At 54.3% G+C, this 26,855-nt stretch overlaps 1 protein-coding gene across 4 annotated transcripts in view; it reads left to right on the top strand.

The window, feature by feature from the left end:
* Positions 1 to 26,855, top strand: part of TRAF2 (TNF receptor associated factor 2) — a 45,378-nt gene continuing 18,523 nt past the window's right edge. The window contains exons 1-6 of one of the 4 annotated variants that reach the window (XM_030919697.1): positions 1 to 129; positions 761 to 835; positions 16,579 to 16,797; positions 17,476 to 17,554; positions 18,603 to 18,701; positions 26,437 to 26,598. In XM_030919697.1, coding sequence (XP_030775557.1) covers positions 771 to 835; positions 16,579 to 16,797; positions 17,476 to 17,554; positions 18,603 to 18,701; positions 26,437 to 26,598 — 624 coding nt within the window. In that variant the 5' untranslated portion in view covers positions 1 to 129; positions 761 to 770. Of the gene's footprint in view, positions 130 to 760; positions 836 to 4,726; positions 4,825 to 16,578; positions 16,798 to 17,475; positions 17,555 to 18,602; positions 18,702 to 26,436; positions 26,599 to 26,855 lie in introns of those variants that run through there. The other 3 variants (XM_030919698.1, XM_010372691.2, XM_030919699.1) reach the window with 3 other exon arrangements.

Genomic DNA, 26,855 nt, shown 5'->3' with positions numbered 1-26,855 from the left:
GTCAGGTGACTACAGAGTGAGAGTGAAACCAGCTTCCCTCAGAGGCTGCGGCACAAGGCTGACCTGCAAACGTCTGAAAAAAAGAGGCAAGCTCTCGGTGTGTGAGCAAGTGGACTGCGGCTATTTGAGGTGCGCACTTCCCCTGGGGACATCACCAGGCACACAAGGGTGTCCCTTGTTCACGGTCTTGTAGGTGGCCCAGCTCGGACATTCTGCCTCCTGGCTCTGTCTGCAAGCTGGGCTCTGTCGTTGCAAGACCTGAGTAAAAGGACATGAGGTGTGAGCCTTCGAGGGCGCCAACCACGCCCAAGGGAAGCCAGGCAGCTGCTGGCATTCAGACGCATCCACAGAGCCCTGCTGGGTGCAGAGGGCAGACGCAGCCACTGGCTTTCAGAAGCATCCACAGAGCCCTGCTGGGCACAGAGGGCAGACGCCAGTGGCACGGTGGCCCCTTACCCCCCGTGCTCTGCAGGCCCAGTGGGCAGCTGTGGGGTCCTCCCTGGCCAGATCAGTGAATGCCTGGCGTCCACAGCAGCATCTGCTCTGGTCCATGGTCAGGCCGCCCCTCCAGGGACACTGGTACCCTCCAGTCAGGACACGGAGACCAGGATAACAGCTGTATGTGTCCATCTCCAGGTTCCAACCTCAGCCCTCAGCCAGTGGGAGGACGCTGGGGCCTCTCCTGAGACTGCCCGGGGCATCCCCTCCCCCTGCCCCTGCTGGAGGCCTGGGTGGCTGACTTTTGCTTTCTTTTCCGCAGGAAGGAGCCCATGTGGGAATCCCCTGAGCTGCGCCATGGCCAGAGTGAGTCACCCCTTTCCAGCCAGCAAATGAGGCGAGTCCCCAGGCCAAGGTGTCACAGCTTCCAAGCTGGTGGGCGGGGTGGGGAGGCACTTCCCAATCAGTGTACCTCCGCCTCTCAGTCAGACTGGTATCAACTTGCTATGCCTTGCAGGCCTGTCATCACAATCAATATTATTATTATTATTATTTTTGAGACAGAGTCTTGCTGTGTTGCGCAGGCTGGAGTGTAGTGGCGCACTCCTGGCTCACTGCAACCTCCGCCTCCCAGGTTCAAGCAATTCTCCTGCCTCAGCCTCCCAAGTAGCTGGGATTACAGGCGTGCCACCATGCCCAGATAGTTTTTGTATTTTAGTAGAGATAGGGTTTCAGCATGTTGGCCAGGTTGGTCTTGAACTCCTGACCTCAGGTGATCTGCCCTCCTCAGTCTCCCAAAGTGCTGGGATTACAAGTGTGAGCCACCACACCCAGCCAGTTTTTTTGTTTGTTTGTTTGTTTTAAGTGTGTATGCCAATCTTCTGGAAACAGAGCAATCTAAAATAAAGGCATTTTCATGAGGGCAGCACTGGGGCAAGTCCTCTGAGACTGGGCGGCACAGGGCAGTCATCCTGGTCACTGCCAGCTCTTGAGAGCTGTGGGCATTTGCCAAGCTTGGAAAACCTTTTCTGGACTTGGGGTGGGGCTGAGGTGGTCTCAGACTCAGCCCTTCAACACTCTCATCATCCAGGACCAGTGAGGTGTGTCACCCCAAGTTGGAGGCCACTGTCTGAAAGCTGTTAGAATGACTTTCCCATTACCCTGAAGGAAGTAGAGTGTCCTAAAACAGGTGAACCCCTCCCCAAAACAGGTGAACTCCTTCTTTTTTCTTTGAGATGGAGTCTTGCTCTGTCACCCAGGGTGGAGTGCAGTGCCGCGATCTTGGCTCCCTGCAACCTCTGCCTCCCGGGTTCAAGCGATTTTCCTGCCTCAGCCTCCTGAGTAGTTGGGATTACAGGTGCCCGCCACCACGCCCAGCTAATTTTGTATTTTTAGTAGAGACGGGGTTTCACCATGTTGGCCAGGCTGGTCTTGAACCCTTGACCTCAGGTGATCCACCCGCCTCAGCCTCCCAAAGTGCTGGGATTACAAACATGAGCCACTGTGCCGGGCCTTTTCTGTATTTTTTTTTTTTTTTTTTTTGAGATGGAGTCTAGCTCTGTCACCCAGGCTGGAGTGCAATGGCACGATCTCAGCTCACTACAACCTCTGCCTCCCGGGTTCAAACGATTCTCTTGCCTCAGCCTCCTGAGTAGCTGGGATTATAGGCAAGCGCCACCACGCCCAGCTAATTTTTGTATTTTTAGTAGAGATGGGGTTTCACTGTGTTGGCCAGGCTGGTCTCGAACTCCTGACCTCTTAATCCGCCCGCCTCGCCCTCCCAAGTGCTAGGATTACAAGTGTGAGCCACCACGCCTGGCCCCTTTTTAAATTTTTTTTAGTAGAGACGGGAGTTTCACAATGTTCATGCTGGCCTTGAACCCCTGACCTCTGGTGATCCATCTGCCTCAGCCTCCCAAAGTGCTGGGATTACAAAAATGAGCCACTGTGCCGTGCCTTTTTTGTATTTTTTTTAGTAGAGACAGGGTTTCACCATGTTGGCCGGGCTGGTCTCAAACTCCTGACCTCAGGCGATCTGCTTGCCTTGGCCTCCCAAAGTGCTGGGATTAAGCGTGAGCCGCTGTGCCTGGCTGTTTTTTCTTTTTTAAAGAGACAAGGTCGGCCAAGCGTGGCGGCTGAGGCCTGTAATCCTAGCACTTTGGGAGGCTGAGGCAGGCAGATTGCCTGAGCTCAGTTCAAGACCAGCCTGGGCACCACGGTGAAACCCTGTCTCTACTAAAACACAAAAAAAATTAGCCGTGGCAGTGTGCGCCTGTAGTCCCAGCTACTCTGGAGGCTTAGGCAGGAGAATTGCTTGAACCCGGGAGGAAGAGGTCGCAGTGAGCGAGACTGCGCCACTGCACTCCAGCCTGGGGACAGAGCAAGACACCATCTCAAAAAAAAAAAAAAAAAAAAAAAGGCAGGGTCTCACTCTATCGCGCAGGCTGGAGTGCAGTGGTACAACCACAGCTCACTGCAACCTCCACCTCCTGGGCTTCTGTCATCTTCCTGTCTCAACCTTCCAAGTAGTTGGGACTACAGGTGTGCAGCACCACAACTAGCTAATTTTTTTTCCTTTTTTTGGTAGAGATGGGGTTCCGCCATGCTGCCCATGCTGGTTTCGAACTCATGGGCTCAAGCAGTCCTCCCGCCTCAGCCTCCCAAAGTGCTGGGATTATAGGCATGAGCCACCACGTGAACCCTTTTTCATTCTGAATTGGCTGCTGCAGTCTCAGGACAGCTTTGAGCCTCCCAGGTGCAGCCAGGAGGAGAAGCCTCCTCACATCTCAGAGCTCAGTTACTGCGCTGGAATGCAACTTCACTGAGCCTGCAGGTGAGGACTTGGAAGGTCTCCATGGCTGCTTGCAGCAAACTCAGGGGTGATGACGTTGATGGAATCCGATGGCCTCCTGAGTTCCATCTCAAGGCCTTGCAGTCCCAGGAATGTGGGTTTAGGGGAGGGGAATTCCAACTGCAAACCAAGTAACATGTATGAAATGTGGCATTGGCGCCTGGGGACACAGCATGGCCTGCGTAAATTACGTAACTTCAGAGCCTGCCCTGTTTTGCAGTGTATTCCATCTTTGAGCAGTCCCGTGGTCTCAGGGTCAGAATGCTTGGAGTAGACTTACCTCCGTGAACGTTTCCTTCTCTGCAAAGCGGGGAGAAAGGTCTCCATTTCACCAAAAGCTGACTGGAGAGGAGGTGGTGTGTCCGGTGGTAGCCCGTGCACCGCCACAGAGAACCTGCTGCAGCTCCCGTTCTCCTGAGCAGATGACCGTGCCGCCTCCCCCATGCAGGACACAGGACTCCTAGGGCAGCCCGTTTTGGCCGCCAAGGCCACTGTTTTCGTTTGAGTGTCTGGAGGTCATAGGTTGTGTTTTCACTTGAGGTCAGGAGTTCAAGACCCGCCTGGTCAACATGGTGAAACCTCGTCTCTACCAAAAATACAAAAATTAGCCAGGCTTGGTGGCGGGCGCCTGTAATCCCGGCTACTCTGGAGGCTGAGACAGGAGAATCGCTTGAACCTGGGAGGCGGAGGTTGCAGTGGGTCGAGAGCACTCCACTGCACTCCAGCCTGGGCGACAGAGCGAAACTCCGTCTCAAAAAATAATAATACAGTGCACAACCCAGTGGATTAGCACACCGGCCATGCTGGGCGGCCGTCACCACTGTCTGGTTGCGGAGCATTACCTCAACCCAAAAGGAGGACCCATATTCTTAATACCTTACTTAAGCGTGCAGGATTCTTTTGGTCCTGTTTTTCATAAATGTAACCCAAATTGAGGCCCCGCTCTAAGCCCGGCACCGGGGTAGGCAGAGGGACCCGCAGGTGTCCGGCAGGTCGCGGCCACCCCGCCAGGGCCCCGCGTCCCGCGACGCGCGCCTCGTGGGAACCGGTGCCGCCGGGCCTGGGCTCCCGGCTCACCTCTCGGGTGTGCGGCAGGGGTCTCCGCACCGGGGCCAACGGGAGGGGAAGCAAGGGCCTCACTGTCTCGCCGCACCTGGGAAAGGGACCCAATTGACTCGGACCCCATGGCGCAGCTCTACAACAGCTCCCAGTACCAGCGCCCGCCACCAGCACTCCGGCGCGCTCTGCAAGAAGAAGCAGAGGGCGACTTAGGTACCCACAGCGTCTCAGCGCCGACCAATCGGCGCCCGCTGCGGCCCTGCGGGCTCGCTGGTTGGCTCCCGCATTAGTCCGTCAGGCGCGCTCCGAGCGGGGCGGACCTGGCCAATGGCGCTCGCTACAGCTTCCTGAGGGCTCGCTGGTTGGCTCCCGTGTCCGTCCGTCAGGCCCCCTCGGCGGAGCGGTGGTGTTGGGGGCATTGGGGGCGGTGGCTGGGCGGGCCCTTAGTTCCGGGCGCGCCGCGACCGTTGGGTGAGGCGAGTGCGGGGTCGGGGACGAGGTCGGGCACGGGCGCGGGGTCGGTTGCGGGGTCGGGCGCAGGCGCGGGCACCTCTCAGGAAGACTCCCGGCCGGAGCCGGAGCGGGAGCGGGGGCGGGAGAGGCCGCGGGGCGGGGGCGGGGCCGGGGCCGGTCCAAGGGGATTTCTCTGAGCTGCTGGGCCGGAAACCAAGTCGGAGCGGGGCTGGCGCGGGAAAGTTCGGGAACGCGAGCGGCCGTCCTCGGAGCAGCGTCGGGGCACAGTCCCGGGTCTCGCCCGGGGTCGCGGCTCCGAGCCCCCACTGAGGCCCGTGGGCGGCCCACCCGGCCCTGCCCCGCCCCAGGTCCGCCGCTCCCCCGCGCCCTGTCGCCCCCTCCACGCTCAGGTGTGGGCCCCTCGTGTCCCCGAATCCCCGCACCCCCACCCGACTGCGTGCCCGGGCGGGTCAGGGGCGCCTTCGACCTCTGAGGCTGCTAGCGCCCCCAGCCGGGGGTCGGGGAAGACCGGTGAGGCTGGGGGCGGAGCCGACTCTGCTGCTTTCCTGCTGAGTGGCTGGGGAGACCCCGGCTGAGCCTGGGTGAAAAAGTCCCTCTGGCTGCTGGGAGGGAGGGTCGGGGCTAGCAAGGAGCCAGGGCCGGGCCCAGGGCCTGGGCCTGGGATTGGCAGGGGATGTTTGTGGAAGGTAGAGCGGAGAAAAAGGAGTTGGAATGTCTGCAAGAATCTGGCTTGAGCAGCTGAAGGCTGGTGCTTCCTAGGCCAAGATGAAGGAGTCACAGCGCCCATGGCCTCTCGGGAGGCGGCCAGATGTGCAGCCTGAGGTCAGGGGAAAGGTCAGGGCCAGAGCTGGGTATTTTGGAGTTGGCATTTTGAGGCCCTGAGGGCTGAGAGTTAGTGCAGAAGAGCAGCAGACGCACACTCGGTGTAGGGCAGACAGCAGGTAGGGTGTCTGGCAGCCAGTGAAGACGGGGCTCAGAGGAGGAGGGAGTCTTGTCTGGGTCAAGTCAAGGGAAACTAGGACTGAGAACGGACCCTGCTCACATGATCTTGAAGGGACGGAATTACTGCACTGTAACTCAATCTCTCTCCGTGTTAACAGCTCTAGTTTTTAATACGAGAAACTAAATGTATTAATGTGTGAACACTTGTAAGATTCAAGAGCTCCTCTCCTGCAACGCTTGCTCTGATACTTTCGTATAAACAATTGTTAAGAGTTTAGGCTGTTACCGAGTTTCTATTTGGTATTATGTTGAGCCTGAAAAAGATGGGGTTACATATAAAATTGTAATTTTATTTATTTATTTATTGAGACAGTTTTGGTCTTGTTGCCCAGGCTGGAGTGCAGAGGTGCGATCTCGGCTCACTGCAGCCTCCGCTTTGTGGATTCAAGTGATTCTCCTGCCTCAGCCTCCCGAGTAGGTGGGATTACAGGTGCCCGCCACCACGCCCAGCTAATTTTTGTATTTTTGGTAGAGATGAGGTTTCATCATGTTGGCCAGGCTGGTTTCAAACTCTTGACCTGAGGTGATCCACCCTCCTTGGCCTCCCAAAGTGCAGGGATTACAGGCATGAGCCACCGCACCTGGCCATGAAATTATCATTTTAAAGTGAACTTCGAGTATTTGGAGGGCCTCATATTCATGGCTGCATGCAGATCAGTGTTCCAGATCAATGTTCAGATGGGCTTTTATGGAAGTGGGTTAGAATCGGTTGCCACCCAGTGAACTCTTACGTGAAGTTCAGTATTGTATGAAGCAGTCGTGCACTGTTGGTGGAAACATGAATCGAGGAAGTTTGAATCTCCAGCATTTGGGGCATCTTGGAGTCATTGCCTGTGAGAAGGGTAAGATCTGGGTTGAACGTAAGCGTTTGCAGCGACGAGGTGACACCTGCAGCGGCCAGGTTGCACCCATATCGGATTTGGTGTCATGGTTTGGGCGGCGTTTGACTTGTGTAATAATACAGCTTGTCCTTTTGAGAGTCACCGATGCCACCAAACCATGTTCATACACCAGAGTCAGGATGTCAGGTGTCAGCTGCCTGATGACTCCAGCTTAGTGAAGGCCTCTGTGATTTCTTGTGGGGGTGTCCCGTTGTGAAGGGAACACACAGCTCAGCCCCATTAGCAACAAGGGTGCCAGATGCCCCCCACTCTCCTGTGGAGGGGAGTCTTGCTCTGTCCCCACACTGGAGTGCAGTGGCGCGATCTTGGCTCACTGCAGCCTTTGCCTCCTGGGTTCATGCTCTTCTCCTGCCTCAGCCTCCCGAGTAGCTGGAACTATAGGTGCCCGCCACCACGCCCAGCTAATGTTTTGTTTTTTTAGTGGAGACGGGGTTTCACGGTGTTAGGATGGTCTTGATCTCCTGACCTCGTGATCTGCCCACCTCGGCCTCCCAAAGTGCTGTGATTACAGACGTGAGCCACCGCAGAGGGGCTTTATATTAAAACTTGTTTCTTTTTCTTTTTTTTGTTTGATTTTTTTGTTTGAGATGGAGTCTCGCTCTGTCACCTGGTGTGAGCCACTGTGCCCGGCCTTTTTTTTTCTTTTTTGAGACAGAGTTTCGCTCCTGTTGCCCAGGCTGGAGTGCAGTGACGTGATCTCTGGCTCACTGCAACCTCTGCCTCCGAGGTTCAAACAATTCTCCTGCCTCAGCCTCCCGAGTAGGTGGAATTATAGGCACCCACCATGCCCGGCTAATTTTTGTGTTTTTAGTAGAGACAGGGTTTCTCCACTTTAGTCAGGCTGATCTCGAACTCCTGACCTCAGGTGATCCACCCTCCTCTGCACTCCCAAAGTGCTGGGATTACAGGTATGAGCCACCACGCCTGACCTTAAAACCTGTTCTTGACATTTCTTTGTCATTTTAACTTTTTTGTTATTTTATTTTTATACCTGAGGTCTTGTTATGTTTCCCAGGCTGGTCTCGAACTCCTGGCCTCAAGTGATCTCCAACCTTAGCCTCCTAAGTAGCTGGGATTACAGGTGCAAGCTACCATGTCAGTCGGTCCCTGCATGTGTGAGAGCCCGCCCCCCCACACACTTGTTCAGTTGGTCACCGCCTATGTGAGAGTCCCCCCTGCACGCTCGTTCAGTCAGTCACCACGTGTGTGAGAGTCCTCCCTGCACACTCGTTCAGTCAGTTGCCTCGTGTGTGTCCCCCCCCGCACACTCGTTCAGTCAGTCACTGTGTGTGTGGCCCCCCCACACACTCATTCAGTCGGTCACCGCGTGTGTGAGTCCTCCCTGCACACTTGTTCAGTCATCGCCACTTGTGTGTCCCCCCCCACGCTCGTTCAGTCGGTCACCACGTGTGTGAGTCCCCCTGCACGCTCGTTCAGTCAGTCACCGCGTGTGTGAGAGTCCCCACTGCATGCTCATTCAGTTGGTCACCGCGTGTGTGTCCCCCCCGCACGCTCGTTCAGTCGGTCACCGCGTGTGGCCCCCCCCCGCATGCTCGTTCAGTCGCCACGTTTGTGAGTGTCCCACCGCATGCTCGTTCAGTCGGTCACCACGTGTGTACTCCCCGCATGCTCGTTCAGTCGGTCACTGCGTGTGAGTCCTCCCCACATGCTCGTTCAGTCAGTCACTGCGTGTGTGTCCCCCCCGCATGCTCGTTCAGTTGGTCACTGCGTGAGAATCCTCCTTGCACACTTGTTCAGTCGGTTGCCGCCGCGTGTGTCCCCCCCGCACGCTCGTTAAGTCGGTCACCGCGTGTGCGAGTCCCCCCGCACACTTGTTCAGTCAGTCACTGCGTGTGTGGCCCCCCCCGCACACTTGTTCAGTCAGTTGCTGCGTGTGTGAGTCCCTCCCGCACGCTCCTTCAGTCGGTCACCGCGTGTGTGAGAGTCCTCCCCACACGCTCGTTCAGTTGGTCACCGCGTGTCTGTGTCCCCCCCCCCGGCACACTCGTCCCGCACACTCATTCAGTGGGTCACCGCAGGGGTGGCACTTTGGTTTTTAGCCGACTTACATGATAAAATTGGGAGTTTTAAAGTAAAACTGATTTGAAAGCTTGAAAAAACCAGCAGCACATTGTTTCCAGATGGAATCACTCCTGTCTGACCCCTCACATCTCTTATGACACGTACAGAAAGCAAGAGCAGCCCAGGCTGTCTGGCTACGCACCAGGTCTCAGTCTGTGTGTCTGGTTTAGGTGACCGTGGTGTTCAGTTCAGTCCCTCCTGCCTCCTGTGTAGGCCACTGAGAGCTCCAAGTCTAAGCCGGAGGAGATTCTGGGACGTGCTAGGCACAGCGGAAGTTGGGTTCCAACGTGTGAGCAAATTGGGGCACTGTCAGAGTGCTAAAATCTTGGTGTAGCACTTTTGAGCCTTCGTGGTGCTTTTCATTAGTTCTTAAAATATATTTATGAATGAGATTCAAATAAAATGTTTAAGGAATCGCTAAGCACAAAGAACCCCAGAGTGCAGTGCGGGCATCAGTGGGACCTCAGGGACCCTCGACCAGGATGCCTGCCGTGGCCTGGCTGTCTGGGGTTGTGTTTTCATTTGGAAACAGGAATAATGACCCCTGACCTTCCAGCTGTGTCAGGACGTCATGATGGCCACGTGAGGCTGTATGTGTGAGGAGCGTCTGCCGGGGATGGAGGCCATGCTCGGTGTTGTGAATCTCAACTCACTGCAACCTCCTCCTCCCAGGCTCAGGTGATCCTTCCACCTTGGCCTCCTGAGTAGCTGTGACCACACATGCATGCCATCACACCTGGCTCATTTTTTGTATTTTTAGATTTGTTTTTTTTTTTTTTTTTTTTTTTTTTTTGAGACAGACTCTGGCTCAGACTGGAGTGCAGTGGCACGATCTCAGCTCACTGCAACCTCTGCCTCTCAAGTTCAAGCGATTCTTCTGCCTCAGCCTCTGGAGTAACTGGGATTACAGGCTTGCACCACCATGCCTGGCTAATTTTTTGTATTTTTAGTGGAGACAGGATCTCACTGTGTTAGCCAGCCTGGTCCTGAACTCCTGACCTCAGGTGATCCACCCACCTCCGCATTCCCAAAGTGCTGTGATTACAAGTATGAGCCACCGTGCCCAGCCATTTTTTTGTGTTTTTGGTAGAGACAGGGTTTCATCATGTTCCCCAGGCTGGTCTTAAACTTCTGAGCTTAAGCTGTCTGCCTGCCTCCACCTCCCAAAGTGCTGGGATTACAGGTGTGAGCCACCTCGCCTGGCCCATTTTTGTGGTTCTTTTGTGTCTGACAGGCATGCCTAAGGCAGGGAGGGCACACCTCTGTCTCTCCACCTTCAGGAGCACATTTGGGAGGAATGTAGATGTGAAAAGAAAAAAACGTCTGAAAGATGGGCCAGGACACTCTTCAGTGACATTGTGAAAAAAGAGAAGGCTCACCCTGAATCTTTTTTTTCTGAGATGGAGTCTCGCTCTGTTGCCCAGGCTGGAGTGCAGTGGCAGCGCGATCTCAGCTCACTGCAAGCTCCACCTTCCGGGTTCACGCCATTCTCCTGCCTAAGCCTCCTGAGTATCTGGGACTACAGGCGCCCACCGGCACACCCAGCTAATTTTTTGTATTTTTAGTAGAGACAGGGTTTCACCGTGGTCTTGATCTCCTGACCTCGTGATCCACCCACCTCGGCCTCCCAAAGTGTTGGGATTATAGGCGTGACCACCGCGCCCGGCCCACTGAATCTGTCTACCCTAGCAAAATGATCCTTTATTTTACCTTCTTGCCCCATTCTACACTAACATGACTGCACTCATAGAGTTCTTCACATTTTATATCCTATTTAACATCTTATAACAAGTATAAAATAGGATTTTGTCCTAAAGAATGTGGCTTAAAGCCGGGCGTGGAGGCTCATACCTGTAATCTCAGCACTTTGGGAGGCTGAAGCCGGTGGATCACCTGAGGTCAGGAGACCGAGATCATCCTGGCTAACACGGTGAAACCCAGTCTCTATTAAAAAATACAAAAAATTAGCTGGATGTAGTGGCAGGTGCCTGTAGTCCCAGCTACTCAGGAGGCTGAGGCAGGAGAATGGCATGAACCTGGGAGGCGGAGGTTGCAGTGAGCCAAGATCGTGCCACTGCACTCCAGCCTGGGCGACAGAGCGAGACTCTGTCTGAAAAAAAGAAAAAAAAAATGTGGCTTAAAAACTAATGATATTTAAAAATAGAAAATTTCTTTGTCCAAAGTGGGTTAGAAGCCACTTTTAAAACCATTAAACCTTTTTAAACCATTAGTGGCTCAACTGGGCACAGTGGCTCATGCCTGTAATCTCAGCACTTTGGGAGGCTAAGGTGGGCGGATTGTCTGAGGTCAGGAGTTTGAGACCAGCCTGGCCAACATGGTGAAACCCTGTCTCCTAAAATACAAAAATTAGCCAGGTGTGGTGACAGGTGTCTGTAGTCCCAGCTACTCAGGAGGCTGAGGCAGGAGAGTTGCTTGAACCTGGGAGGCGGCAGTTGTACCTTAAATCACTCCATTGCACTCCAGCCTGAGCAACAGAGCGAGACTCTGTCTCAGAAAAAAACAGAAATAAATCAATAAACCATTAGTGGCTCATGAAATCAATGTAATAGCTTCTGATCAGAACAGAAGAAAGAAAATAGAACACTCAGAATGCCTCTCGTGAAGACTAAGTATAGTTCTGTGAACCTTTGGTTTTAGTGATGTATGTGTATGTAGCACGTCTCCACGTGTCATGATAAACGCCTGCTGAGGGTGCAGTCCTGGTGAGCAGGCTCCCACCTCAGTTTGCCACGGCTGGTGTGCATCTGTGAGCTCCGGAACATCCGCGTAAGCTCTGCTGCCCCCAGGAGCAGGTGCACCTACCTTCGAGAAAGAGGGAGAAACAGGTGTGGCCTCCCCACCGAGGGACCTTGAGTACTGGGCAGGCAGAGCCCCAGCATCCCCTCTGTTGGGTGGTTGGAGGAGTAAGTTTAGGTTATAAGCATGTTTTCTGAACTCCGAAGTACCACATGAATGCAAGGTCTCACTAAATTACAGATTCAGAAGCAGGGATTGAAAGCACACCACTGCTGGCTTTGCGGGGCAGAGAGGTGACTGACAGTCAGTCCTGTCACAGTTTCTCAAGAGTCAGCCCTATTCAGGCCAGTGAGCGCAGCTCAGGGATGAGGTCGCTGCCTGTGCGTTCCCCTCTCCCGTACATGGCGTCAGTTTTGGCAGTCCACGTGTCTCTCCTGTGGAGGATGCTCAGAGGGGCTGGCCCCATGGGTCTGCAGGGTTGGCGCACCATCGGGGGAAGACACTTGGAACGTGCTTCTGTTGGTGAGCTAGGTCAGGGAAGCTTTGGGGAATGTTTGCAGAAGGAGCTGAGGGTGGTCGTCTTGGGGCCTAAGTTTTTCTGAGTTAAAAAGCACCTCCTATTCGGGATCCGTGTGGTAGTGACCCTTTTTCTTCTTTATTACTGTTTTTTTTCTTTTTTTTTTTTTTTTGAGAGCGAGTCTCGCTGCAGTGGCCAGGTTGGAGTGCGCTGGTGTGATATCGGCTCACTGCAACCTCTCCTTCCCGGGTTCAAGTGATTCTCCTGCCTCAGTCTCCTGAATAGCTGGAATTACAAGCGTGCGCCCACCACGTCTGGCTAATTTTTGTATTTTCAGTAGAGACGGGATTTCACCCTGTTGGTCAGGCTAGTCTCGAACTCCTGACCTTGTGATCCGCCCGCCTTGGCTTCCCAAAGTGCTGGGATTATAGGTGTGAGCCACCATGCCTGGCCAATTTTTTTTTTTTTTTTCCTATGGAGTCTTGCTGCATCACCCAGGTTGGAGTGAAGTGGTGTGATCTCAGCTCACTGCAACCTCTGCTTCCCGGGTTCAAGCAATTCTTCTGCTTCAGCCTCCAGAGTAGCTGGGATTACAGGCACACACCACGATGCCCGGCTAATTTTTGTATTGTTAGTAGAGACGGGGTTTCACCATGTTGGCCAGGATGGTCTTGATCTCTTGACCTCATGATCCACCTGCTTTGGCCTCCCAAAGTGCTGGGATTACAGGCATGAGCCACCGTGCCCGGCCGGTTGTGGCCCTTTTTCAGGGGTTTACAGGTAAACTGTCCTTCCACTTTTTGAGATCTGGGGACATTACATGGGAGTTGGAGGCAAGTCTCAGAAGGCTGCTGGGCCTTGTCCTGGGCGCAGGCTTCTTAGGCCCACCTCAGGGTTACCAAGGGGCAGGTGTGCAGATGCATAGGGACCAGCACTGGGGGCTCTTCCAGACAGGGCAAAGGCGTTAAGGGAACAGAGGAGAGCAGGGGGATTGGGGGCATCATGAGGATGGTGGGGGACAAGGCCAGATGGGCCTAAACCCAGTGGCTGGGTTTCCTTCTGAGTGTGCAGGATGTTCCTGGGGAGCCCTCAGTGACGGGTGCCCTATTGGTATGGGTGTGAAGGAGGAGCAGAGAGCAGGGTCAGGGCCAGAGAAGGGGCTAGTGCTGGCAGCGTGCAGGCAGAGCCAGTGGGATTGGCCTGTGATTGGACAAGGAATGGGCTCAGAAAGCATCCTGGATAGCTGGGCATGGAGGTGCGCTCACCTGTAGTCCCAGCCACTCAGGAAACTGACAGGAGGATCACTTGAGCCCAGGGCTTCCAACCTGTAGTGTGCAGTGATCACGCCTGTGAATAGTCAGTGTACTCCAGCTAGGGCAACATAGTGAGACGCCTGTTTCTCAAGAAAAATGAAAGCCTCCTGGGTTTGGCTGAGTCCCTGGTGAATGGCGGAGCGGTCCTGAGAGCTGGGAAGACCTCTTTCTGGGACAGCAACTGGGGCAGAGGTGAGAGGAGGAGAGAAGGGCCTCAGCAGTGTTCTGGCCTCTTGGGTCCATGCAAGACTTGCTGGTCCTGGGCCTGCTGGGAGAGGTCAGCCCCGTTCAGGCGAGCAGTACTGGGACTGGGTGACCCACACCGCTGTGTCAGGGGCACACAGTGACACTTCGTTTTCCTCACTGCTGTGGCCGCAGCCTTCCTGCTGCTGCTCTGCCTTTTGGGTGGGTCCCTGCTGCTTTGAGGTTGCAAGTGACCCAAGGCTTCCAAAAGGGTGCCAAGTTGACACCCTTTTGGCAACTTGGGCCTTGGAAAGACAGCAGAGCAGGTATGCAGTGTTAGGACCTGTGGCTGAGCTAACAGCCTGCCTAAAGGCATCACTCAGGCTCAAGTAGGACAGCGAGGCCCCCATCTTGGGGCTGTTGTTGTCCAGGCACAGAGCAATCAGCATCCGCTGTCCTTCCTGGAGAAAAAATGGAAAGTGCATTTGTTATTTAAATGTTGGAATGGGCCATTCACAGTGGCTCCTACCTGGAATCCCAGCACATTAGGAGGGCGAGGTTGGTGGATCACATGAGGCCAGGAGTTCAAGACCATCCTGGTCAACGTGGTGAAACCCCATCTGAAAAATACAAAAAATTAGCTGGGTGTGGTGGCGTGTACCTGTGGTCCCAGTTACTTGGGAGACTGAGGCATGAGAATTGCTTGAACCCAGGAGGTAGAGGTTGCAATGAGCTGAGATTGCTCCACTGCACTCCAGCCTGGGTGACAGACCGCGAGACTCTAAGGAAAAAAAAAAAAAGGAATGGTTCTGATAAGTCATTCCTTAAGTAAATAAAATGCCACCCCAGTTTGCCCTCTGGGGAGAGAACTCTGGAGGCTGCCCTCCACCCTCAGGCCGGGGCCTGCCTGTCAGTCCCTGCCTCCCTGGGCTGCCTGCTGGATATCTCAGCTGACACCATACCGCTGTCCTTCCTCCATCTCTTTCCCAGGTTGGTCTGCCTGGAGTCGCCCTTCTGGGAGTGAGCCCCCCATCCCCACTGGAAGTCCCTCCCTAGCTGTCCCCAGTTCCCTGAATCAAGACTGCTTTCCTGCTAGAGAGATGACCCCAGTACCCACCCCCTTTCATTGGGCTCTCAGGTGCCTGGACGGAGACGGAGCATACTTAGAGCTAACCCTGGCCCTCAGGCTGCTTTTGAAGGCGGAGCGTGGCAGGCGAGCATCAGGTGACACGTGCCCCCATGGTGACCGCAAGAAGGCACTGGAGGCCATTGTGAAGGGGGGTGTTTCGGGTCCTCACGCCTGGCCCTGGTTCCAGGTATGAGGCTGTGGAGACGCATGGGTCTGCCTCTCTAATCCACAGCTTCCTGTTGCTACTTGGGTAGCTCCATGGTTGCCGTCCGGTTGTGTTTCGAGTTTGTTCTCTTGGGTGTCTGTGCCCTGGAAGTTCCCTGTGCTTGATGGGGCCAGCACATGTGAACAAACTTCACTTCAGCCAGAAGCTTTGAAGTCTTTGGACTCAAGCTTTACCCAAACCGCTTACAGGGTTGGCGGGGACCGAGTGCCTGTCTCCCCCTTTTTTTTGAGATGGAGTCTTGCTCTGTCGCCCAGGCTGGAGTGCAGTGGCGTGATCTCGACTCACTGCAACCTCTGCCTCCCAGGTTCACGCCATTCACCTGCCTCAGCCTCCCGAGTAGCTGGGACTACAGGCGCTCGCTCCCATGCCCAGCTAATTTTTGTGTTTTTAATAGAGGCAGGGTTTCATCGTGTTAGCCAGGATGGTCTCGATCTCCTGACCTCATGATCTGCCCACCTCAGCCTCCCAAAGTGCTGGGATTACAGGTGTGAGATTTGTAGTTCGTTGAGAGAGAGAGACAGACTTCCAGGAAATGGTTGGTGTGCCAGGTAACTGCTCACATTGTCTGCTCATTCTGCCCAATGAATGGGTCTAGGCATCCTCATTGTTCGCTTCCTCTGTCCTCAGCATCAGCCCAACCCTGACCCGGCCCCTTCCTGGGATTCCTGCACCACAGGAGCCCCGTGATGGGAAGGGGAGAGGGAAACCCACCTGGGGGTGCTCTGTAAGGAGAGCAGAGCCCGGTGGAGTTTCTGCCCGGGACACTGAGGGAGGAAGAGCCACAGTTAATCCAGAAGGAAGGGTGGGGTGCAGGGATTGGCTGGACGATGCTCAGAGAGGCAGGAAAAGTGGGCACGGCACAGAGTGGCTGAGGCCATCTGTGGTGGCCTGGTGCTTAGAGCGGCAGAAGGAGGGCGTGGTGCGGGCACTGAGGCCGTCCGTGGCTGCCTTGGTGGGGCTGACTGAGTTCTAGTGGACAGCAAGGGGCCAGGGCAGGGCTGGCTCATGGAGGGCTCTGAAGGCCACGTGCACCATCTGAAGTAAGGGGAAACCCATGGGTAGCTAAAGGGAATGCACTAGCCAACCCCAGGTATGCTGCATTCCTGCTCTAGGGGCTGGTCTGGCGGCATGGCTCTCTCCTGAGTGCCTGTAGGGCCTGAGTGCTGCCAGGCAGGCATCTGCTGCCCAGTGGGTTTGGTAAGATATATTTCAGAAGGCATCCACCACTCTAAAACATGCTTATTGGGGGAACCATGGGGGAGACCGAAGAGCCTAGAGCCTTGAGAACCTCTGACCGTTAATGTTAACAGGAAGGCAGCCTGTTCCTCTAGCTGGGGAGGGGGGGTGTGCAGTGACAGGAAGCCCATGCGTCTGTGCCTCTTTGGAGTTGTGGGTTGGGTATGTGGATGCCAGCCATGTGGTCCCCACCCTCACTGAGCCTGAGTTTCCGTACTAGCGGCGGGCGATGGGACTAGAGGGTCTCCAAGGCTCCCCAAAGCTCTGCAATTCTGCTTCTCCGAGTCTTGACTGCAGGTCATGGGGACCCGGCCCCTCACCATCGCCTGCTACTGATCACCATCGGTTTGGTTTTCTTTCGAGGACTGTTCTGGAATTGAGGTGTAATGTGCTGCGTGTTCTTCCTTAGGGCTTGGTCGTTCGCGGGGGTCACAGCTCTCATGGCTGCAGCTAGCGTGACCCCCCCTGGCTCCTTGGAGTTGCTACAGCCTGGCTTCTCCAAGACCCTCCTGGGGACCAAGCTGGAAGCCAAGTACCTGTGCTCCGCCTGCGGAAACGTCCTGCGCAGGCCCTTCCAGGCGCAGTGTGGCCACCGGTACTGCTCCTTCTGCCTGGCCAGCATCCTCAGGTGCATGGGGCCCGCAGGCTGGGAGGAGGGGCAGGCAGGCCAGGCTAGCCTTAGAGCCACGTTGCCCAGCCTGGGAGCTCCCGGCAGAGCCGGGTCCAGCTTAGATGTGCTTCAGTTATCAATACTCCCTGGATTTCGGAGGTTTACCACAAATAATGTAAAATTAATAATTTTAAAATAACAATTTGAAATACTATTGTGGATACATGGGGTTAAATATGATACATCGTTATAGTTAATTTCACCTTTTTATTATTTTTAATGTGAGTACTGGAAGGTTTAAAGTGCCGCCTACTGCTCACTTTTGGCTGCTCTAGGCAGCTGAGACGGCCGCCTTTCCTGCAGCGAGTGGTGTGAGAGGCGTGGCCTCTGCACGTCAGCAGCAGCTCGGCCTGTGGGGAGAGCCGGCAGCACCTGAGTTACTGCAGCCAGTGTCCTTGGCAGTTCAGGCGCGCCTTCTTCACAATCGGGGAGCGATAGGAACATCGTCCTGTGAACATTGGGGTTTAAAACATGTCCCATTAACATTTGCCTGCTGTTAGTTTCATTCACAATGAGAAAGTTTAAAGAAACCGTGGTGTGGAGGTACGTTTTTGAACTGAAGCAAATGGTGTTCATTTATTTTTTGCATTAAGTTTCACGGTGGGATTTTTTGTGTGTGTCTTTTTTCCCCACTAGCTCTGGGCCTCAGAACTGTGCTGCCTGTGTTCACGAGGGCATATATGAAGAAGGCATTTCTATTTTAGAAAGCAGTTCGGTAAGTAAAATGTCTTGAAGCCACAAATGTTGAACAGAAAATGTCTTAATTTCTTTTTTTTTTTTTTTTTTTTGAGACAGAGTCTCGCTCTGTCGCCCAGGCTGGAGTGCAGTGGCCGGATCTCAGCTCACTGCAAGCTCCGCCTCCCGGATTTACGCCATTCTCCTACCTCAGCCTCCCGAGTAGCTGGGACTACAGGCGCCCGCCACCTCGCCCGGCTAGATTTTTGTATTTTTTAGTAGAGACGGGGTTTCACCGTGTTAGCCAGGATGGTTTCGATCTCCTGACCTCGTGATCCACCCATCTCGGCCTCCCAAAGTGCTGGGATTACAGGCTTGAACCACCGCACCCAGCAGTTTCTTTTAACACCATGGGTGGGGCTGGGCACAGTGTCTCACACCTGTAATCCCAGCACTTTGGGAGGCCCAGGCAGGCGGATTGCTTGAGTCCAGGAGTTTGATTTTGAGACCAGCCTGGGCAACATAGTGAGACCCTGTCTCTACAAAAAACAAAAAACTTAGCAGGGGCTGGGCTCAGTGTCTCACACCTGTAATCCCAGCACTTTGCGGGGCCGAAGTGGGTGGATCACATGAGGTCAGGAGTTCGAGACCAGCCTGGCCCACATGGTGAAACCCCATCTCTACCAGAAATACAAAAAATTAGCTGGGCTTGGTGGCGCATGCCTATAGTCCCAGCCACTTGGGAGGCTGAAGTGGGAGGATCGCTTGAGTCTGGGAGGCGGAGGTTACAGTGAGCCAAGATCATGCCACTGTACTCCCACCTGGGTTACAAAGTGAGACCCCTCCTTAAAAAAAAAAGGGCAGCCAGAAGTTGTCCCTTAGCAGACTCGGGAAGTTTAGGGTCTGGAAACTTTGGCATCAAGGTGAGTCTAAAAAAAATGGAATCAGGGAGTCATCCTCTGCTCCTGGAGTGGCCTGGGAAGGCGACGTGACGCAGTGTTGGTTGGTTTGGACGTGTGGCCTGTGTTCCTCGGTTGCAGCCGGGAGACTGGGAGGAGGTTTAACCTGAGGGATGTTCCTCTCCCCAGGCTTTCCCAGATAATGCTGCCCGCAGGGAGGTGGAGAGCCTGCCAGCCGTCTGTCCCATTGATGGGTGCACCTGGAAGGGGACCCTGAAAGAATATGAGGTAAAGATGCCTGCGTGTGGCACGGTGACAGAAGCCCAGCAGTCGGGAGTCGCCCACGCTCCCCCAGCAGTCGGGACCTTGTCCTGCACGTTCTCACTGGGGCTGAAGCCTGTCTAATGTCTGTGGAGGAAGAGACGGAGCTGCTCCTTAGAGTATGTCCATTTAGAAACACAAGTAGTGCAGAGCACAGACCTGCACCGTGGAGCTAGGGCTGTGTGACCTCGGGCAAGGTACTTACCCTCTCTGTGCCTCAGGTTTCTTGTCTGTTCATGGGAGTGCAGGATCCCACCATCGTGGGGTAGCTGTGAGGGTTGGAGGTGCCTGTGTGAGCCTTGGGAATGCCGTGGTTATCTAAGGTTATCTAAGTGGTAGCATTTCCTGAGAATGAAGGGGAGATGGCTGTGCACTGGGGCCTGCAGCTTTCAAGTTTGGTGGGGCTTTTTGTTGTGTCTCTTGTATCCACAAAGGATTTCTTATTTTGAATTGTGTCAACACTGGAAATTGCAGAAATAATGGACACCCTTGTCTTGCAGTGACAGCAACATAGGCAGTGGCCTACACTTCAGTTGGCCAGTGGTTTGTCCCTGTGTACTGGGTGAGCTGTGTGCTGGGCGAGGCGGGCTTGCGTTCCTGCACTGGCGCATTGGGGATTTCAGCGTGATTCTCATGTCACCTTTTAGGCATTTGGAAACTTAACCTGTAGTGTAGAGGCCAGGAGGTGCCGAGAGAGCTAGTTAAGGCCACTATGGCTTGCCAAGTTACACAGTCTTCCTTCTTGTCATAATGAGTGCCCTTTAAGAGGTTTCTCTCTGGGATCCTTGTACAGGATTCCTGGAGTAACACTGTCCACAGAGCCCCAAGGTAGAGGCAGCCCAGTGTCCACGGATGATGGATAAACATGGGAAGTGTGATCTGTGAACACGGTGGGATATGATTCACCCTTAAAAAGGCAGGAGATTCAGACACACACTCCCCAGGGATGAACTCTGAGGCCAGTGTGCTGAGCGACATGAGCCAGTTACCAAAGGACAGACCCTCTGCGATTCCACTTGGGGGACACCCCTAGAGGCATCACATCCGTAGGCACAGGAAGTAGAATGGAGGGCAGGGGTCATTGTTCAGTGAGCACTGAGTCAGATCAGAATCTCAAAGTGAGGTGGTACCTTGATGCCATCCAGTCCAGCCTCAGGTTGGTGAGGCTGTGAGGGCTGTTTGCTCAGAACCCTGGCCTTCTGCACTTAAGGGAGCTTCCTGCCCAGGCTGGGTCTGGGATCTCCTGCTTAGCTGGACCCTGAGGTGTTGCCAGCTGGGTTGGAATTGGACCTGCATTACTGCGGGTTTCTCCTCTCCCCGTCCCTGCCCTGTGAGCCTGGCCACACCTCCCTCGATCTTTTGAGACTCTGCTTTGTGGTCTTTGGGCTCCAAGTTTCGTTTTTTCAGAAGAACCGTCCCAGCTGTATCTGGGGTGAACGAGATGTGCTTTCCTCCCTAGCCCGGGGATTGTGTCCTGGACATGGAGCAAGACTCCTACCTCTGTGGACAGAGATGCCAGACCCGCAGCCACGACGTGCGATGCAAAGCTTTCTAGGCTCTTGTGTGGCTCTGCTGCACGAGCGGCTGTGGTGCATGGCATCGTACACCCCACTCCCTGCTCCTCTAAAGAGGCGCAGCTTGGTCATTGCCCAGTGCTGTCTGCAAGGGAGACGGCTCCCTGGGGAGGTGGCCCAGGGTCAGGGTCTCCCTGGTAGGGTCAGGGTACCAGCTGGCTGCAGGGAGTAGGGGTGCTATGCTACCCCTTTGAGAGGACTGAGAGGTGCCTGGGGGACAGGTGGGATAATAGTTCCCAGCTCTGCACTAGACCCCGAGTCCTCTGGGGTCTCTGCCATCTCCAGGCTCATGGGATGCAACAGTGACAATTATGAGGGCCTCCAGCTGAGGGCCAGGGACTATAGCCAGCCCCTGGGCTGGGGTGCCACGCGGTCCTGCAGGCACGCAGGGTGGAAAGTCCCTGGCTGCACCTTTGAGAGCTCTGGAAAGTCCCTGAGAGGAGCCGGGTTTGGTCATGTGGGAGGGGCGGGCACTGCTCTGGAATAGCTTGGCTGTGGCCTTTGATTTTATTGATAAAACCTCTCACTGGCTGTAAATGTCACACATGGGGGCAGAAATCAAACCCTCTCTGTGCAGTTGGGAGCCAGCTCTGCAGGTGTAGCTGTGCCTCAGAGTCGCCTCTGTTTGCGCTCAGGTGGTTCAGAGTGTGCTGCTAGTTGGGGCCTTATTGTGAACACAGTACTGAGGCTGAGGCTGCTTTTCTTTCTTGATGGTCTGAACTTTGTTGGAAAAGGGGAAAATCCTGCTTAGCTTTTGAATATGTTTGTCTTTTGCAATGATGCCTTTCTAGGAACTGAATGATTTTGTTTATTTATTTTTATTTTTATTTTTTTTCTTTTGAGACAGGGTCTCGCTCTGTTGTCCAGGCTAGAGCGCGGTGGTGCGATCTCGGCTCACTGCAACCTCTGCCTCCCAGGTTCAAGCAATTCATCTGCCTCAGCCTACAGGTGCCTGCTACCACACCTGGCTAATTTTTTGTATTTCTTGTAGAGATGGGGTTTTTTACCATGTTGGCCAGGCTGGTCTTGAATTCCTGACCTCAAGTGATCCATCCGCCTTGGCCTCCCAGAGCGCTGAGATTACTGGCATAAGCCACTGCACCTGGCCAAATCGAATGATTTTTAAAACTTTAGGTAAACGTTGATGGAGTGCTTGCCGAGTGCTAAAAGCAGAGCTGAATTCCCCAGCGGGCCCCTGGAGCTACTCGTTCTGGCAGCTGGGTGGTGGGGGTGCAGGGAGACTTTCTAGAGAGGACACAGACTGGCTGCATGAGCAACGGAAAGGCCAGGAAAAGCCAAGTATGCTCAGCCTCATGGACATTCTAGTAACATTCAGAGGGATGACGACTGTATTTGCATCAAATGTTTAGTTTGAATTCTGGCTGAATAAATATTGATTTTTTTGAACTGTGCTTGCTGTGAGTGGGGAGAAGACTGAGACAGATGGTGCTGGTGTGGATGTATCTGCTGGAGGACATCCCTGGTCCCACTGGGGATTTCAAGTACCAAGTCCCAAGAGAAAGGTGTTTTTTTTTCTTTTTTTTTTGAGACGGAGTCTCGCTCTGTCACCCAGGCTGGAGTGCAGTGGCTCAATCTCGGCTCACTGCAAGCTCCCTCTCCCGGGTTCACGCCATTCTCCTGGCTCAGCCTCCCAAGTAGCTGGGACTACAGGCACTTGCCACAATGCCTGGCTAATTTTTTTGTATTTTTAGTAGAGACGGGGGTTTCACCATGTTAGCCAGGATGGTCTCGATCTCCCGACTTTGTGATCCGCCCATCTTGGTCTCCCAAAGCGCTGGAATTACAGGTGTGAGCCACCATGCCCAGCCAAGAAAGATTTTATTTTTGACATTTCAAGCATGCAGCACATCTGAGCAGTGAGACTGAGAATAGAGGCATGCCGCTGCCCCATAGGCCTGCACGCTGCCCCCCACAGCACCAGCCAGCCTTCGCCAGCCTTCTTTCAGCCCTTCAACCCTGACACATATTTTTTTTCTTTTCTGGCTTATTTTAAAGCAAATGAAGATATCATATCATTTCATCTATGAGCATTTTGTTATTATTATTATTTTTAGAGATAGAGTCTTGCTCTGTTGCCCAGACTAGCATGTAGTGATGGAATCCTAGCTCGCTGCAGCCTCGAACTCCTGGGCTCAAGTGATCCTCCCACTTTGGCCTCCTAAAGTGCTGGCATTACAGGTGGGAACCCACTGTGCCCAGCCATTTTATTATGTTTTAAAGAACAGTCTTTTTTATTTTTACTTTTTATTTATTTATTTTTTTGAGATGGAGTCTCGCTCTGTTACCCAGGCTGGAGTGCAGTGGCTCAATCTTGGCTCACTGCAAGCTCCGCCTCCTGGGTTCACATCATTCTCCTGCCTCAGCCTCCTGAGTAACTGGGACTACAGGCGCTCGCCACCACGCCCGGCTAATTTTTTGTATTTTTAGTAGAAGCGGGGTTTCACTTTACTGGCCAGGATGGTCTCAATCTCCTGACCTCATGATCAACCTGCCTCGGCCTCCCAAAGTGCTGGGATCACAGGCGTGAGCCACCGTGCCTGGCCTAAAGAACAGTCTTTTAATTAAATCTAAGAACACTGACTATTTGTGCATTCGTTTTTATGTTTCGTAAGCCATAATAGTTGTTTTGTAAGCCATAATAGTTGTTTCATAAGCCATAATAGTTGCTGAGACTCCTCTTTGACTCAGCTTGATGGTGGCGTGTTACACACTAGTGCGGCCAAGGCCGGGTCCTGTCCCGTCAGTGGGTAGCAGAGTGCAAGGCGCTGTCGGGTTCAGGGAGTTGGTTCCTTTAGCAGGCTTAGCTTGGACCAGTGCTACGGGAGGTCTTGGAGGGCTGGGCCTGTGTACCCTGGGGCGCCTCTGAGGAGTAGTTGCAGCATCTGTGTGAAGGTTTGGGAGGAACACTCCCCAGGGAGGTTGAAGGGAAGCCAGTCCAAGTGCCTGTGCTGTCCAGAGCAGGGTCTCCCCGCTCCAGGGAGGTGTCATTAACACTTTCCTGATTCACGTGGGGCTTCTGAGCTGTAGCCAGCTTTCCATGGAGCTGCTGACCCCCACTCCCCACCCCATGAAGGGCCCTGCAGCCAGGTCCTCTGCTGTCCTGGCCTCTCGGGAACCTTCCTCTCAGCACGTTGTCCTCCTCTCTCCGGGCTGCGCCCATTGATACAGAATGTGCTGTAGTCTCTCCTGTCCCAAAACTTAGGGTTGTGCTCAGTGAGCTAAGCCAGGCACAGGAAGATAAATACTGCATGAATTCACTGACAGAGTCCCCGGAGTGGTCAAATTCAGAGCCAGGGGATGGTGCTGGGGGCTGGAGGAGGGGAATGGGGAGTTAGGGTTTAACAGGGATAGGGTTTCAGGTTTCTACAATGGAAAGGGTTGTGGAGGTAGATGGTGGTGATGGTTATGTAACATCAGTGAAATGTACTTAATACTACAGAACTGTGCACTTAAAAATGGTTAAGATGATGCATTTTATGTTTATCATGATTCAAGAAACTTAGCAGATTTTCAACTCTATGTTCCTTTGACCTCCATTCCCTTTCTCTGTTCCCAGTCATAGCAGACTTCTCCCAAAAGACGTGTTTAAATCTGACTGGGCACAGTGGTTCATGCCTGTTATCCCAGTACTTTGGGAAGCTTAGGTGGGCAGATTGCTTGAGCTCAGGAGTTCAAGACCAGCCTGGGCAAGATGGCTCTACCGCTGGGTGCGGTGGCTCACGCCTGTAATCCCAGCACTTTGGGAGGCTGCGGCAGGTGGATCACAAGGTCAGGACATTGAGAACATCCTGGCTAACACAGTGAAACCCTGTCTCGACTAAAAATACAAAAAAATGGCTGGGCGCGGTGGCTCAAGCCTATAATCCCAGCACTTTGGGAGGCCAAGACGGGCGGATCACGAGGTCAGGAGATCGAGACCATTCTGGCTAACATGGTGAAACCCCGTCTCTACTAAAAAAAATACAAAAAACTAGCTGGGCATGGTGGCAGGTACCTGTAGTCCCAGCTACTCAGGAGGCTGAGGCCGGAGAATGGCGTGGACCTGGGAGGCGGAGTTTGCAGTGAGCTGAGATTTGGCCACTGCAGTCCAGCCTGGGCGACAGAGCAAGACTCCATCTCAAAAAAAAAAAAAAATACAAGATGGCTCTACCAAAAATACAAAGAAATTTCACTGGGTGTGGTGGTGTGTGCCTGTAGTCCTAGCTATGTGGGGGCTGTGGTCGAGGCTGCAGTGACCTATATTCTCACCCCTGCACTCCAGCCTAGTTGACCGTATCAGTCCATTTTTCATACTACTATGAAGATATACCCGAGACTGGGTAGTTTATAAAGAAAAAGAGGTTGAATGGACTTATAGTTCCACATGACTAGGGAGGCCTCACAATCATGGAGGAAGGCAAAGGAGGGGAAAGGCGCGTCTCACATGGCGGCAGGCAAGAGAGCATGTGCAGGGGAACTGCCCTTTATAAAACCATCAGATCCCATGAGACTTACTCACGGTCATGAGAGCAGCACAGGAAAAACCCGTCCCATGATTCAGTGACCTCCCACCGGGCCCCTCGCACAACACGGGGGGATTATGGGTGCTGCAGTTCAAGATGAGATTTGAGTGGGGACACAGCCACACCATATCAGTGACAAAGTGAGACCCTGTCTCAAAAAAACAAAACAAAAGGCTTGTTTAGTTTTATTTCCACACCTCACCGGCCCCTTATGGAGGCAGGTGGGACCTCCTGTGGCTTGGGCCAGAGGCCTGAGAGTCCTTCTTGACTTTGTGTCCCTGTAAGCAGCACATTCAGTCTGCCAGCAGGTCCACGTGGCTCCCCAGACACGTCCTGCATCTGGCCCTCTCTCCCCTTCCACTAGCACCTTTGTGGTGCCTGCCACCCCGTTCTTCCTCCTGTGACCATGCGGCTTCCCAACCTTAGAGTGTGTGAGAAGCGCAGCTGCCAGGCAATCTTGGAAGGGTTCAGCCACGTCCCGTCACCTTGCTGTCCCGACCCCTCACATCCGGGCAGAGCCCTCAAAACGGTCCAGGAAGCCCTGCCTGGGGCAGCAGTGGGCCAGAGAGGTGGCTGGGTTCTGCATCCTACATTCTAGATTCTTCTTGGCTTGGGTGTGGCAAGGAGCTGGCGTGGCCTCCTTTCCCTCTGTGTCCTTTTCCCTTGCCACCCTGGCCATCTGTGGATGTCCACAGTCCTCTGCCTCGCCTGACGCTTAGCCTGCAGCACCGGCTTCTGCCTCCCTAGACTGCATCTTGTGGCATCTTCCCGACCCTGCCTCCACTGCCTGCCTTCCCTGGTGTTCTGGCACCGGAGGTCACTCTATCAGGTTGTCAGCTCCAGGAGGGCAGGGCCTCTGCCCAGCTCATGGGTGGCTCAGTGTGTGGGAACGTGTGGGCTCCTGAGTGACCTTCCTGTGTGTCTCTGGCCCTCGCCTGTCTTCCTTGTAGCTTAGGCCCTTTCCAATGCATGTGCTGTGCAGCTAGAACCAGCCTGTCCCAGGCCTAGCTCTTGGCACCTTGGCCTGGTGGGCTTGTGCCTCAGGCCTTTGCTGGCTTCCTGGTGCTGGAGGCAGAGGCCACCTGCCCTCATGCTATCTCCCGTGCGTGTTCCCTGCCCCTTCACACCTCCCACCTACAGTGAGGACGGGGCTGGGACTGACAAGACTCAGCCTGGACCGTGTTGTGCTTGGTTATCAGAGCAAGAGCGTGGCCTGCTTTCTCAGTTAGGAGCTGGTATGTGTGGCAGGGACCCACTGGTGCAGAGCAGGGATTGTGCACTTGGCTGTTTTAGGGGGCAGATAGGGGAGCCTGGTGGTGACGAGGCACCCACACAGAGACCCCCGTGGCAGAGCATCCCCTCAGCTCAGGGTGGGGCGGAGAGAGTGGAGACGAGGACACACCAATCTCCTCCTGCCCTCCCACCTGTGGGAGCCCTGAGAGCTACCTGCAGAGGGTGGCCCCCAGGACAGGCGGGGAGGATGGCACCCAGGACCCGCATGCAGACACCAAACCAGCACTGTATCGCCTGGTGTCCTCGGGTGAAGCTGTGGCTGCCCGAATGTCCCACGCGAGTTCTACTGACACTTTCTCCTTTTGTTGCCAGAGCTGCCACGAAGGCCGCTGCCCGCTCATGCTGACCGAATGTCCTGCATGCAAAGGCCTGGTCCGCCTGGGTGAAAAGGAGCGCCACCTGGAGCACGAGTGCCCAGAGAGAAGCCTGAGCTGCCGGCATTGCCGGGCGCCCTGCTGCGGGGCAGACGGGAAGGTGCGTGCAGTAGAGCAGCAACCTGTGTGACTGCAGCCGTGCGAGGCTGAGCTGGGGAGCTGCGTGCTGGCCACTGGGGCTGCATTGGCCCCTTTGCACTCATTCCCCACCTCGGCCCTTTCCCTGGAGACATGCAGGTGGATGTTTCTTGGCAGAACTGGGAATGGGTGTCAAGTTAATGCAGAGGCCTTTCAAAAACATTTTTGTAAGCTGGGCGCGGTGGCTCATGCCTGTCATCCCAGTGCTTTGGGAGGCTG

This window comes from Rhinopithecus roxellana, chromosome 16 (genome assembly GCF_007565055.1).
Source record: "Rhinopithecus roxellana isolate Shanxi Qingling chromosome 16, ASM756505v1, whole genome shotgun sequence".
NCBI lineage: Eukaryota > Metazoa > Chordata > Mammalia > Primates > Cercopithecidae > Rhinopithecus > Rhinopithecus roxellana.
This window is presented reverse-complemented; position numbering and strand designations above follow the sequence as displayed.